Source organism: Salmo salar, chromosome ssa22 (genome assembly GCF_905237065.1).
Source record: "Salmo salar chromosome ssa22, Ssal_v3.1, whole genome shotgun sequence".
In the NCBI taxonomy this organism is placed as follows: Eukaryota; Metazoa; Chordata; class Actinopteri; order Salmoniformes; family Salmonidae; genus Salmo; species Salmo salar.
The window spans coordinates 63,472,679-63,487,907 of NC_059463.1; the positions used below are offsets into that span (position 1 = coordinate 63,472,679).

General features: G+C 43.6%; 1 protein-coding gene across 2 annotated transcripts in view; it reads right to left on the reverse strand.

The window, feature by feature from the left end:
• The window catches only part of LOC106583855 (CCHC-type zinc finger nucleic acid binding protein), a 51,072-nt gene extending 46,078 nt beyond the window's left edge, over positions 1 to 4,994 (reverse strand). For both annotated transcript variants that reach the window (XM_045705079.1, XM_045705078.1), the window contains exons 1-2: positions 4,842 to 4,994; positions 1,776 to 1,890 (exon numbers count right to left, since the gene is read on the reverse strand). In XM_045705079.1, the coding sequence (XP_045561035.1) occupies positions 1,776 to 1,868 (93 nt within the window). In that variant the 5' untranslated portion in view covers positions 1,869 to 1,890; positions 4,842 to 4,994. The remainder of the gene's footprint in view (positions 1 to 1,775; positions 1,891 to 4,841) is intronic.
• Between the last annotated feature and the right edge of the window lie 10,235 nt (positions 4,995 to 15,229).

A 15,229-nucleotide genomic window follows, 5' to 3' on the forward strand; every position in this document is an offset into this window, starting at 1 on the left:
GATCACTACCCTGTAATGTAGTCAGTACCTTACCTTTCCCCCTCTATTGATCACTACCCTGTAATGTAGTCAGTACCTTACCCCGTCTATTGATCACTACCCTGTAATGTAGTCAGTACCTTTCCCCGTCTATTGATCACTACCCTGTAATGTAGTCAGTACCTTACCCCGTCTATTGATCACTACCCTGTAATGTAGTCAGTACCTTTCCCCGTCTATTGATCACTACCCTGTAATGTAGTCAGTACCTTACCCCGTCTATTGAACACTACCCTGTAATGTAGTCAGTACCTTTCCCCGTCTATTGATCACTACCCTGTAATGTAGTCAGTACCTTACCCCGTCTATTGATCACTACCCTGTAATGTAGTCAGTACCTTTCCCCATCTATTGATCACTACCCTGTAATGTAGTCAATACCTTACCTTTCCCCATCTATTGATCACTACCCTGTAATGTAGTCAATACCTTACCTTTCCCCGTCTATTGATCACTACCCTGTAATGTAGTCAGTACCTTACCTTTCCCCGTCTATTGATCACTACCCTGTAATGTAGTCAGTACCTTTCCCCATCTATTGATCACTACCCTGTAATGTAGTCAGTACCTTTCCCCGTCTATTGATCACTACCCTGTAATGTAGTCAGTACCTTACCCCGTCTATTGATCACTACCCTGTAATGTAGTCAGTACCTTTCCCCATCTATTGATCACTACCCTGTAATGTAGTCAATACCTTACCTTTCCCCATCTATTGATCACTACCCTGTAATGTAGTCAATACCTTACCTTTCCCCGTCTATTGATCACTACCCTGTAATGTAGTCAGTACCTTACCTTTCCCCGTCTATTGATCACTACCCTGTAATGTAGTCAGTACCTTTCCCCATCTATTGATCACTACCCTGTAATGTAGTCAGTACCTTTCCCCGTCTATTGATCACTACCCTGTAATGTAGTCAGTACCTTACCTTACCCCGTCTATTGATCACTACCCTGTAATGTAGTCAGTACCTTTCCCCATCTATTGATCACTACCCTGTAATGTAGTCAGTACCTTACCTTACCCCGTCTATTGATCACTACCCTGTAATGTAGTCAGTACCTTACCCCGTCTATTGAACACTACCCTGTAATGTAGTCAGTACCTTACCCCGTCTATTGATCACTACCCTGTAATGTAGTCAGTACCTTTCCCCATCTATTGATCACTACCCTGTAATGTAGTCAATACCTTACCTTTCCCCATCTATTGATCACTACCCTGTAATGTAGTCAGTACCTTACCTTACCCCGTCTATTGATCACTACCCTGTAATGTAGTCAGTACCTTTCCCCATCTATTGATCACTACCCTGTAATGTAGTCAGTACCTTTCCCCATCTATTGATCACTACCCTGTAATGTAGTCAATACCTTACCCCGTCTATTGATCACTACCCTGTAATGTAGTCAGTACCTTACCTTACCCCATCTATTGATCACTACCCTGTAATGTAGTCAGTACCTTACCTTTCCCCGTCTATTGATCACTACCCTGTAATGTAGTCAGTACCTTTCCCCGTCTATTGATCACTACCCTGTAATGTAGTCAGTACCTTTCCCCGTTTATTGATCACTACCCTGTAATGTAGTCAGTACCTTACCCTGTCTATTGATCACTACCCTGTAATGTAGTCAATACCTTTCCCCGTCTATTGATCACTACCCTGTAATGTAGTCAGTACCTTACCCTGTCTATTGATCACTACCCTGTAATGTAGTCAATACCTTACCTTTCCCCCTCCCGCGGCCCTTGCTCCGTCCCCTCCCAGCGCTGGGACAGTTCTTGATCCAGTGGCCGGTGCGGCCGCATCCAAAACACTCATTACTACTCATCTCCACGTGTTCCTACAAGAGAGAGAGACACATACATAGTCAGATCACTAAACCTACAACCTGAGAGACACACACAGATAACCCTAGGGTATTACCAGAGTATGTGAGCGGGGCTGGAGCAGAGCGAGGAGCAGGATTCTCAAAGGATGGCTCATCGGCTTTCTCACCTGCTCCAATTTCGCTCCAGTAGCAACTCACTTCAGGACCTCATGGCATGCCCGCCCCAGCATGCATCTGTAGTCTACTTGTGTGCTTGCTATAGCCCCTTGCTTTAGCTACTGTCATGGAGTTCACTAAATACTTTCCTAAAGAAACACACAGGTGCTAAATCAAGGTGACTTGCAAAGATGAGGACCATGAGCAAGAAGGAGTGCGGTGATGTAGTGTTCATAACTAAAGAATTATTGCGGTATCTGAAAAGTCACGTATCCCAAAAGCATGCTGTGTGCACATGCTAAAAGAAAGGACCGAGGCGAGTAGATAAGTGTGTCATTGTAGCAAAGTACTTAAACTAAAAATCTGATCTCTTAAAACATTTAGTTGGTTTTCGTTTGTAAATTATAGGCTTGAAATAATATAGCCTAAATAATTAATTTAGATCCTTCTCAGGCTCCCTTGTCTGGCTCCTGACCTATTTAGAATGAAATTATTATTCTCTTACATTCACCTTTATGTTTATTAAAATACTGTTCATTCGAATCCATATGGTTTGGTTTCAATACTTGATTAAAAAACATGAGCTGGCACACACCCAGAAAAAGTTGTTTGTGTGGAGGCGCTGACTAACAGCGAATAAACTATCAAAATAAAGAAAGCCGCACACTCCATATATAAACTCCCACGATTTTGGGGGTATTTACCAACGTTTCGGCATCACTGTGCTTTCCTCAGGGTAATGGCATGAATACTTGAACACTTAAAAACCAAAAGGTAGGTCCAGGTAATCTCAAAAAGAGATGGGTGTTGGTTAAATTGTGATTTTAATGAATAGCCCTTACACAGACTGGAGGTGTGTTGGGTCATTGTCCTGTTGAAAGACAAATGATAGTGGGACTAAGCCCAAACCAGATGGGATGGCGTATCGCTGCGGAATGCTGTTTATACCCGTGCTGGTTAAGAGTGCCTTGAATTCTGAATAAATCAATGACAGTGTCACCAGCAAAGCACCACCTCCTCCATGCTTCTGGGAACCAAACATGCGGAGATCATTCGTTCACCTACTCTGCGTCTCACAAAGACACGGCTGTTGGAACCAAAAATCTCAAATTTGGACTCATCAGACCAAAGGACAGATTTTCACCGGTCTAATGTCCATTGCTTGTGTTTCTTGGCCCAAGCAAGTCTCTTGTTCTTATTGGTGTTCTTTAGTAGTGGTTTCTTTGCAGAAATTCGACCATGAAGGCCTGATTCACACAGTCTCCTCTGAACAGTTGATGTTGATGTGTCTGTTACTTGAACTCTGTGAAGCATTTATTTGGGCAGCAATTTCTGAGGCTGGTAACTCTAATGAACTTATCCTCTGCGGCAGAGGTAACTCTGGGTCTTCCTTTCCTGTGGCGGTCCTCATGAGAGCCAGTTTCATCGTAGCGCTTGATGGTTTTTGAGACTTGACGAAACTTTCAAAGTTCTTGAAATGTTCCAGATTAACATGTGAAGGTCAGTCAAAGTAATGATGGACTGTCATTTCTCTTTGTTTATTTGATCTGTTCTTGCCATAATATGGACTTGGTCTTTTACCAAATAGGGCTATCTTCTGAAATACCACTCCTACCTTGTCACAACACAACCGATTGGCTCAAACGCATTAAGAAGGAAAGAAATTCCCCAAATGTACTTTTAACAAGGCACACCTGTTAATTGAAATGCATTCCAGGTGACTCATGAAGCTGGTTGAGAGAATGCCAAGAGTGTGCAAAGCTGTCATCAAGGCAAAGGGTGGCTACTTTGAAGAATCTCAAATATATTTTGATTTGTATAACACTTTTTTGGGTACTACATGATTCCATATGTGTTGTCTTCTTCACTATTATTCTACAATTTAGAAAATAAAGGAAAACCCTAATATTTATATTTTTCTTAATTCCATTATTTTACTTCTAGATGTGTGTATTGTTGCCTATAACAATTCACCATTTTATTTAAGCTACACTGCTGGAGGTAGGAACAAGCATTTTAGCTCCACCCGCAATAACAACTGATAAATATGTGTATGCGACCAATAAAATGTGATCTGACAATTCATTATCTTTCACAACCAACTTCCAGCATAGTGTGTTAACAAAACATGCTAATGTAGCTCGCAAGGGTAAACACACACACAACCAAACACCCTCAGCAGATTTACAGCATGTCATCAAAGTAAAAAATGTCAACCACAACAAACTAGGATAGTAGCTATGAATTAGGAAGTTATTTCCCACATGAACCCGGACCTCACCGCCCAGGAGCCCGCGTTGGGTCGCCAATACATTAGGAACAGCACCGACCATAACATACCAGTGGATATAGTGAACTAACAGGCTAACTGGGAAGTTATTTCCCACATGAACCCGGACCACGTCGGGTCGCCAATACATTAGGAACAGCACCGACCATAACATACCAGTGGATATAGTGAACTAACAGGCTAACTGGGAAGCTACACCAAAACAAAGACGAGATTAATTTTATAACATCATCTAAAAATGTGAGGGCAATATATTTCCAGATTTCTTTCGAGAATAAATCTGCACTGGCAAATGAATAATGAAATCCTGTGGCTTTCCCGCATACTGCCTGTTAGGCCGAAGTGCGCTGTCAGAAAATACATCTAGTTAGAGACGGAAACCACAACAACAGCTCGCTTTGCATTTACATTGTGTTCGTACTTCAGACAGACTCTTTACGACACATGTTAAGTTTATTTAAACATATCTTCCACCGTGTAATTGTTGAGCTGTTTGTCCTTTAACGCAGCCACTCACCTCCTCTACGTGACTGTTCCCGTTTGTTTGTTATCGGTTCCTCCTTTCTGCGTCACACGCGGTTTGGCCCTTCTTCTCCGTGAGCTTTAACGGAGGTTGGTATCCAATAAATGTTACATTACCGCCACCTACTAGACCGGAGTATAACTCCCTTAGACTTAGCTTTTGTTTTTCTTCGTCAAAGAATAAAATAAATAAATTACAAGAAATACCCCACTCGTTACTCCGCTATTTACATTTATTTACATCCACTCAGGCTCCCGAGTGGCGCAGCGGTCTAAGGAACTGCATCTCACTGCAAGAGGCGTCACTACAGTCCCTGGTTTGAATCCAGGCTGTATCACAACCAGCCGTGATTGGGAGTCCCACAGGGCAGCGCACATTTGGCCCAGTGTCGTCCGGGTTTGGCCGGGGTAGGCAGTCATTGTAAATCATTGAATTTGTTCTTAACTGACTTGCCTAGTTAAATAAAGGTTAAATATTGTTTCGTTTTTTAAATCATCAAGCTTCATGTGGTTTTCATTTGTGACGCTATCCTTGATATGATCCTACACATTATCATGTGTGTGCACATGCATCTATCTATCCAATGTTATCATGATTTGTTATAAGAGATATTATACTTTAGTAATCCACAATGACCTGGTGATGTAAAAGTCTAATAAAGACATTATCTTCCATATTCCTACAGATACCTTGTAACTGGAGATTCCTTCAAAACGATTGCCTACAGTTACCGTGTAGGGCACTGCACAGTTCGGTGACCAGAGCCACCTGGGACTGCCTTCTGGGGGAATTCAGGGTGTGAAGGTGTCCTACATAACTTCATGAGGCTGGACAGGAGGGGACCTGCAGCTTGCCGCCGTGTGCCAGAGGAGAGGTCTGCTGCTCTGCAGGATGTTGTACGCGTAACCAATGTGAAATGGCTAGTTAGTTAGCGGTGGTGTAACCGATGTGAAATGGCTAGTTAGTTAGCGGTGGTGTAACCGATGTGAAATGGCTAGTTAGTTAGCGGTGGTGTAACCGATGTGAAATGGCTAGTTAGTTAGCGGTGGTGTAACCGATGTGAAATGGCTAGTTAGTTAGCGGTGGTCTAACCGATGTGAAATGGCTAGTTAGTTAGTGACTCCTCTAGCACTGAGATGCAGTGCCTTAGACCGCTGAACCAGGGTCTGTAGTGACTCCTCTAGCACTGAGATGCAGTGCCTTAGACCGCTGAACCAGGGTCTGTAGTGACTCCTCCAGCACTGATCTGCAGTGCCTTAGAGCTCTGCGCCTCTCGGTGGTCCCGAGTTGTTCATTTGAGTCAGCTGTGTAGTGCTAAGGCAAAAACAAAAATGTGCATCCCTTTGAGTCCCCAGGACCAGGACTGAGAACCACTGCTCTTCCTCTGCAGACAGGCTTTCACAGCTCTCTGTATCTGAGGACAGAAAACATCACAAGAAACAGGCTTCATTATACTCATATTAGAAAACACTGAATATTATGTTGCTATTATCTCTGTCCTCATTTCTTTCTAGGGACTGGAACGGCGATCTGAAATCACACACTGACGATCTGAAATCACAGACAATGTGGTGAAGAATGCGCAACAGTGCCTCTTCAACCTCAGGAGGCTGAAGAAATGTGGCTTGTCATCAAAAACACTCACAAACTTTTACAGATGAACAATCGAGAGCATCCTGTCGGGCTGTATCACCGCCTGGTACGGTAACTGCACCGCCCACAACCGCAGGGCTCTCCAGAGGGTAGTGAGGTCTGCCCAACACATATCACCGGGGACAAACTACCTGCCCTCCAGGACACCTACACCACCCGATGTCACAGGAAGGTCAAAAAGATCATCAAGGACAACAACCACCCGAGCCACTGCCTGTTCACCCCGCTATCATCCAGAAGGCGAGGTCAGTACAGGTGCATCAAAGCTGGGACCGAGAGACTGAAAAACAGCTTCTATCTCAAGGCCATCAGACTGTTAAATAGCCATCCATAGCCGGCTACCATCCGGCTAATCAACCCTGCACCTTAGAGGCTGCTGCCCCATATACATAGACATGGAATCACTGGGCACTTTAATAATGGAACACTAGTCACTTTAATAATGTTTACATACTGCTTTACTCATATTCTATACTACTGTATTTTAGTCAATGCTACTCCGACATTGCTCATCCTAATATTTATATATTTCTTAATTCCATTCTTTTACTTTTAGATTTGTGTGTATTGTTGTGAAGTGTTAGATATTAACGGCACTGTTGGAGTTAGAAACTGTGACACACTGATCTGTTTCACCTGTCTTTGTGCTTAGCTCCACCCCCTCCAGGTGTCGCCCATCTTCCTCATTTTCCCCAGTGTATTTTTTATTTTCTTATACACTGCTCAAAAAAATAAAGGGAACACTTAAACAACACAATGTAACTCCAAGTCAATCACACTTCTGTGAAATCAAACTGTCCACTTAGGAAGCAACACTGATTGACAATAAATTTCACATGCTGTTGTGCAAATGGAATAGACAACAGGTGGAAATGATAGGCAATTAGCAAGACACCCCCAATAAAGGAGTGGTTCTGCAGGTGGGGACCACAGACCACTTCTCAGTTCCTATGCTTCCTGGCTGATGTTTTGGTCACTTTTGAATGCTGGCGGTGCTTTCACTCTAGTGGTAGCATGAGACGGAGTCTACAACCCACACAAGTGGCTCAGGTAGTGCAGCTCATCCAGGATGGCACATCAATGCGAGCTGTGGCAAGAAGGTTTGCTGTGTCTGTCAGCGTAGTGTCCAGAGCATGGAGGCGCTACCAGGAGACAGGCCAGTACATCAGGAGACGTGGAGGAGGCCGTAGGAGGGCAACAACCCAGCAGCAGGACCGCTACCTCCGCCTTTGTGCAAGGAGGAGCAGGAGAAGCACTGCCAGAGCCCTGCAAAATGACCTCCAGCAGGCCACAAATGTGCATGTGTCTGCTCAAACGGTCAGAAACAGACTCCATGAGGGTGGTATGAGGGCCCGACGTCCACAGGTGGGGGTTGTGCTTACAGCCCAACACCGTGCAGGACGTTTGGCATTTGCCAGAGAACACCAAGATTGGCAAATTCGCCACTGGCGCCCTGTGCTCTTCACAGATGAAAGCAGGTTCACACTGAGCACGTGACAGACGTGACAGAGTCTGGAGACGCCATGGAGAACGTTCTGCTGCCTGCAACATCCTCCAGCATGACCGGTTTGGCGGTGGGTCAGTCATGGTGTGGGGTGGCATTTCTTTGGGGGCCGCACAGCCCTCCATGTGCTCGCCAGAGGTAGCCTGACTGCCATTAGGTACCGAGATGAGATCCTCAGACCCCTTGTGAGACCATATGCTGGTGTGGTTGGCCCTGGGTTCCTCCTAATGCAAGGCAATGCTAGACCTCATGTGGCTGGAGTGTGTCAGCAGTTCCTGCAAGAGGAAGGCATTGATGCTATGGACCGGCCCGCCCGTTCCCCAGACCTGAATCCAATTGAGCACATCTGGGACATCATGTCTCGCTCCATCCACCAACGCCACATTGCACCACAGACTGTCCAGGAGTTGGCGGATGCTTTAGTCCAGGTCTGGGAGGAGATCCCTCAGGAGACCATCCGCCACCTCATCAGGAGCATGCCCAGGCGTTGTAGGGAGGTCATACAGGCACGTGGAGGTCACACACACTCCTGAGCCTCATTTTGACTTGTTTTAAGGACATTACACCAAAGTTGGATCAGCCTGTAGTGTGGTTTTCCACTTTAATTTTGAGTGTGACTCCAAATCCAGACCTCCATGGGTTAATAAATTGGATTTCCATTGATAATTTTTGTGTAATTTTGTTGTCAGCACATTCAACTATGTAAAGAAAAAAGTATTTAATAAGATTATTTATTTCATTCAGATCTAGGTTGTGATGTTTAAGTGTTCCCTTTATTTTTTTGAGCAGTATATATCTTTTTTTGCATTTTCCAATTAAGAACATTCAAAACAAAAGTGAAAAGATATTAGACAACAATAGGACAAAGTGACAGTAACAGACAAGTGTAACAAAACAAAAAAATAATAATTATATATACAAACATACAATAAATAAGTCATAATAAAGAGTAAAATAAAAAATACAAATAATGAGGCATTGGATCATCTGCCGTAAACTAGATATTATACATTACGTGTGAAACATTATATAAGGATTATATAGAGATTCAATCAATGTGATGTGGGGGGGAGATTCTCCATATAGTCGATAAAAGGTTGCCAAATTCTGAAAAATGTCTTTAACTTATTCCTCAAGCAGTTAGTGATTTTTCTCCAGTGGAATACAACTATTAACTTCCGATAGCCACATTGCAACTGGCAGGAAGGAATCCAATTTCCATTTCAAGGCAATACATTTCTTGGCAATCGCTAGCAATATTTCTGTTAGCTTTAGAGTATGGCTTTGCCTAAGATTGGTGTTAGTAAAGTTACCCAGTAGACAGACCTCCGGGTCTAAAGGGAATGGAACCCCGTGAATTAAGGATATGGTATCGCAGACCCCCTGCCAGAAACCATGTAGTTTTGAACACTGCCAAGTGGAATGGAGGAATATTCCTTCATCTGAGCCACATCTAAAACATAGGGAGGAGATATCAGGGTTGAACTTGTGCAGTCTAGATGGGGTGATATAGAGCTGATGGAGGAAATTAAACCGGATCAGTCTGTATCTGGAGGTCAATGTGGAAAGTAACACCATCCCTGCATAAGTCACTCCATAGGCCCTCATCAAGATCAATACCCAGATCTTTTTCCCATCTAAGTCGGGGTTTATCTAGCTCAGGCAGCGTTAGTCCTGACATAAGAGCATCGTAAACACAGGAAATGGTCTTGAACAGTGGTTGGTCTGCATGGCAGAGTTGTTCAATAGGTGACATCTTAGGTAGGTTCCATTGTCCCTTGAGAGTCACCCTAATAAAGTTTTGTAGTTGTAGGTAGCTAAAGAAGTCCCTGTTAGACAAGTGGTATTTCTGTTTCAGCTGATCAAAAGACATAAGAACTCCCTCCTCATAACAGTGTTCCAGAAGAGTGATCCCCTTTTCAGACCATGGTCTAAAGTTACTATTCTGGAAAAACATAGGGATCAATCTATTGTTCCATAAAGGGGTTTTAGGGGAAAGGAATGCCCCTCGTCTGAACAGCTCATGCAGTTTGCACCATGCCAGGACAGAATGTATGATTAAAGGGTTGTCTGTGATGGTTTTTAGAGATTTTCTGTCCCATTTGTTAAACAATTCTGCCCCAGTGTCATCATTTACCTCAAGCTTTTCAATGTTCAACCATGAGGGAGAGGGACCATTGTCAAACCTCTGAGCCAGAAACCTAGACTGTGCAGCCCAGTAGTACATTCTAAAATTGGGGAGGTTTAAGCCCCCTCGACCGTAATCCAGGGTCAGTTTATCCAGGCTAACCCTCGGGGTTTTGCCGTGCCAGATAAACCGTCTGGTCAGCTTGTCGAGAGAGGAACAGAATGCTGTGGGCACGGGGATGGAGAGAGATTGAAACAAATATAGAAATCTGGGCAGGACATTCATTTTAATTACATTGATTCTACCCAGTAGAGTGAGAGGCAAGTCCATCCATTTACAAAGGTCACCCTCCACCTTTTGCAACAAGCTGGCCAGATTGAGTTTACAGAGGTTCTTCAGATTACCATCCACCATTATGCCCAAATATGTGAAGCCCATAGGCAACCATCTAAAAGGAAACTGTCGTAGGGTGTAGACCAAAACGCAGCAGGAAAATGTACTCTTCTTCTTTTTATTAGTGTAGAAGGAAAAACACAAACAACGTATACATAAACATACGAACTAGACAGTCTCGTCAGACACACAGCAAAACAAGAAACAATCTCCCACAAAATGACAAACACATTCCTATTTATAGGACCTTCAATCAGAGGCAACGATAGACAGCTGCCTCCAACTGAAAGCCCCAACACCAATTAGCTAAACATAGAAATACAAACGACTAGACTGAACATAGAAATAAACTAACATAGAACAATAACCAAAACCCTGGACTAATAAATCAAATACCCCTCTACATACACAACCACCCCGAACCATATAAACCAAATACATGAACACATACATGAACACATACACAAACACACCCTGAACCACAAAACAAATACCCCCTGCCACGTCCTGACCAAACTATAAGAACAAATAACCCCTTTACAGGTCAGGATGTGACAGAAACTTGTGCTTGATGGTATGGTGGTCAAAGACAGACAACGATAAGATTTCGCTTTTATCAAAATGTACCTTATATCCAGAGAAAGAACTATAACACTGTCGTAGGTTCTGCAAGTGAGAGAGGGAATGTTCTGGATTCGTTAGAAATAAGATAAAGTCGTCCGCAAAGAGTGATAACTTATGGGTCTGGGGGCCCACCTCAAAGCCATGTATGTTAGGGCACGTTCTAATAGCCTCAGCCAGTTCGATGGCGAGGGCAAAGAGGTGGGGGCTAATTGGGCAACCTTGTCTGTTCCCCCTATAGAGAGGGAAAGAGGAGGAAGTAATCCCATTGGTAGCAATCCTAGCTTTAGGAGATTTGTAGAGTGATTTTATCAAATTTACAGACACGGTACCTAAACCAAACTTTTCCAAGACGCAAAAGAGGTATGGCCATTCAACCCTATCAGAGGCCTTTTCGGCGTCGAGGGAGACTGCGACACTAGGTATTTTGTTTTTGTTAGCAAGGTCAATTATATCAAAGAACCTTCTGAGATGATTGGAGGACAATCTATTATTAATGAAGCCAGTCTGATCTGGGTTGACCAACAGGGGAAGACATGACTCCAGTCTCTTAGATAGCATCTTGGTGACCAGTTTACAATCTGTGTTAAGGAGAGAGATTGGTCTATAGGAGGCGCAATTTAGCGGGGGTTTCCCTTTCTTGTGGATTACAGTAATTACTGCTTGAGAGAGAGACTCGCTTTTTTAAGTACCTCCATGAGGTAGGTGACCAACAGCTCCCTAAATTCTTTATTGAACTCTGGAGGGAAGCCATCCTCCCCAGGAGATTTATTAGAAGGTAAGGATTTAATGGCCTCCAGCAATTCAGGAACTGAAAGGGTTCACTCAGGCGCTCTCTGTCTTCCTCTGACAGGCATGGGAGGTAGAGAGAGGAGAGACAGGAGTCGATCTCTGATAGATCATCGCTTGATTGGGAAGTGTAGAGGTCTTCATAGTATTTCTTAAAAGTATTATTAATTTCAGTAGGGTCGAAAGATATCTCATTAGTAAGAGTTTCTATAGCATTAAGTGTCCTCTTACTTTCAGTTGCCATGCCAATACTTCGTGAGCTTTCTCTCCGAGCTCGTAATAACGCGGTTTTGATTTAGTGATGGCCCTCTCAGCTTGATATGTGTTCAGAATATTATATTTCAGTTTTTTATTTATCAAAAGCCTGTATAGATCTTTAGTCAGGCCTCTTTGGTAGGTTCTCTCTAGCTCGGAGATTTCAGATTCAAGGGCACTCGGTTCCGCACCGTGTTTTCTCTTCAGCCCTTTAGTATAGGAAAGGATCTGTTCCCTCAGATAGGCTTTCAATGTGTCCCAAAGAATGAAACTGTCAGGAGCGGAGGGTTTGTTTATCAAAGTAAAAATATTGATCTGCTCTTTGATGAATGCACAAAATTCAGGTTGCTTCAGGAGCGTAGGATTTAGTCTCCATCTATATGCTCCATTTACCTTGGTAGGAATGGAGATTGATAATACCAGAGGAGAATGGTCACTAAGCAATCTGGGGAGATACTCCATATCTAACACACTATGAAACAGTTGGGTCGATAGTAAAAAGTTATCTATGCGTGTGTTGTGTGGGTGTGAATAAAAAGAATAGTCCCTATCCTGTGGGTGCAACTGTCTCCAGATGTCTAGTAAATTGAGATCTTTCATGAATGACATGGTGAGCTTGCCGGCTTTGGTAAGAAGTGAGGGTTTATCAGAGGACTTATCAAGAACTGTATCTAAACAAAACATTTAAATCTCCTCCAACCTGAAGGAAGACATTCTGAATAAACATTTGGTCATCCAAGTTAGGAGCATAAATATTCAATAGGGTGCAAGACTCTGAAAACATATTCCCCTGCACCAAAACAAACCTTCCTGAGGGATCAGAGATGGTGTTGTTGACGCAGAAGGGGATGTGTCCACTTATCAAAATGCAGTTCCTCTTGCTTTGGAGTTAAAAGAGGACGCAACAGCTTGTCCTACCCATAACCCTCTTCAGTTTCTGGTGTTCACTGGCTGTGAGATGGGTTTCTTGTCCTACACATTCCCTCTTCAGTTTCTGGTGTTCACTGGCTGTGAGATGGGGTTCTTGTCCTACCCATAACCCTCTTCAGTTTCTGGTGTTCACTGGCTGTGAGATGGGGTTCTTGTCCTACCCATAACCCTCTTCAGTTTCTGGTGTTCACTGGCTGTAAGATGGGTTTCTTGTCCTACCCATTCCCTCTTCAGTTTCTGGTGTTCACTGGCTGTAAGATGGGTTTCTTGTAAAAACACAGTGTCAGCCTTTAATTTCTTAAGGTATGTATAGACTGTTTTTAATCGGGCTGTTAATACCTTTTACGTTGAATGTGGCATATCTTAGTGGATTAAGCATAGGTTGGGTTTGAAATATGTAACCGAATGGAAATCTCTCATAAGTAAATAGTCAGGAAATGTTTCAACTTCGGTTTTAACACAGAAGTGACCTATGTGTCTCTTCAGGAAGGAAACAACAAACATAGAAAGAAATAATCCCACCCACTCCGATTGTCAGACTAAAACAACAATCCCAACAATCAAACATGAATACACTTGTAGAGATACGTTGCTGCTCGCTTTCCATCTTACTCTTTGTAACGGCTGTCGTCGGGGATAGAGGACCAAAACACAGCAGGAATGTGGATGCTCATCTTGATATTTAATTTAAATAAAGAAAACAACAAACCAGTATTGTCACGCTCACACAGGCAAAACAAGAAACAATCTCCTACAACACCAAACCAAACAATTACCCATATATAGGACTCTCAATCAGAGGCAACGAGAAAGCACCTGCCTCCAATTGAGAGTCCAACCCCCCCATCAACCTAAACATAGAAATACAACAAACCAGAAAGAACATAGAAATAAAAAACATAGAACATAGACCAAAACCCGGAAATAATAAATCAAACACCCTACTACATAAATCACCACCCTGAACCATAAACAAAATACCCTCTGCCACGTCCTGACCAAACTACAATAACAAATAACCCTTATACTGGTCAGGACGTGACACTCTTACTAGCTAAACCTTGGCATAACCTAAAACCTGTGAGCTCTCTAAGTTGAAAAGAAACGTTGTGAATAGACCTTTATGGCTGAATATTTACTGCCCACGGTAAGGGCTTCTTGAGTCTCTTTTCGGGAGAGGAGAAACATAAATGGGGGGGAAAGCAGTGAGCCTAAGCCCACTTCTTTGCGTCGCCCAGTGGATATTGACTAAACCAAAATATACTCTCCTGTAAATGTAATAGAACTCACCCCGGGGAAAAAACGGTTACTTGAAAATGTACAAATCAATTATAGCGACCGGATAGCGGGGTAAACGGATCCTAATTCCAAGAAAATATCAGCAGTTCAGTCCGAATACAAACAAACTGCATCTTCTCCCCCAGAGAGACCGTCCTGGTTCAGACGCAGTTCAGTTCTTTGAGAAAAGTGAACACTTCTCCCGGGGGGTTGAAGAGATGGCTTCGGCCTTTGTACTGAACTTCCATCTGCGCAGGGTGGATGAGGTATCCGGTGATGTTCCTCTCCTTCCTTTGGCGGCTGGTCTGAACTGCTTGGACGTCTGGTGAGATCCGCGCTCATATCCGGGAAAAGGCTGACCCTCTTGCCATCGATGGTGATGTCCCCTTTGGCTCTTGCGAGTCGTAGTATCTTCTCCCTGTCCTAGAAACGGAGGAACCTGATCAGGACGGCCCGTGGGGGCTCATCTGGCCGGGGTTTCGGGCGCTGATGTTCTGTGGGCGTGTTCGATTTCCAGCGGTTTGGTGAACTTGATTATGCCTAGGACGGGATTCATTGAGTGAAGAAACGGACTGGGTTCGCTGTCGTTTTTGAATCCCACCACACGGATATTACTACGTCTGCTCTGGTTCTCCATCTGGTCTACCTTGTTTTTGAGGTAGGCATTGTCCTTCTGCAGTTGTATCAGAACCTGGTCATGTCGAGCGTGATGGTATCTTCAACTGTGCTAATGCGCAACTCAGTCGTTCTCAAAAGGAGATCATTCATGGAGGATTGCAGGTCGTCAATGGAAGAATGGAATTCAGCCGATTTCTTGTCAATTTTCATAGA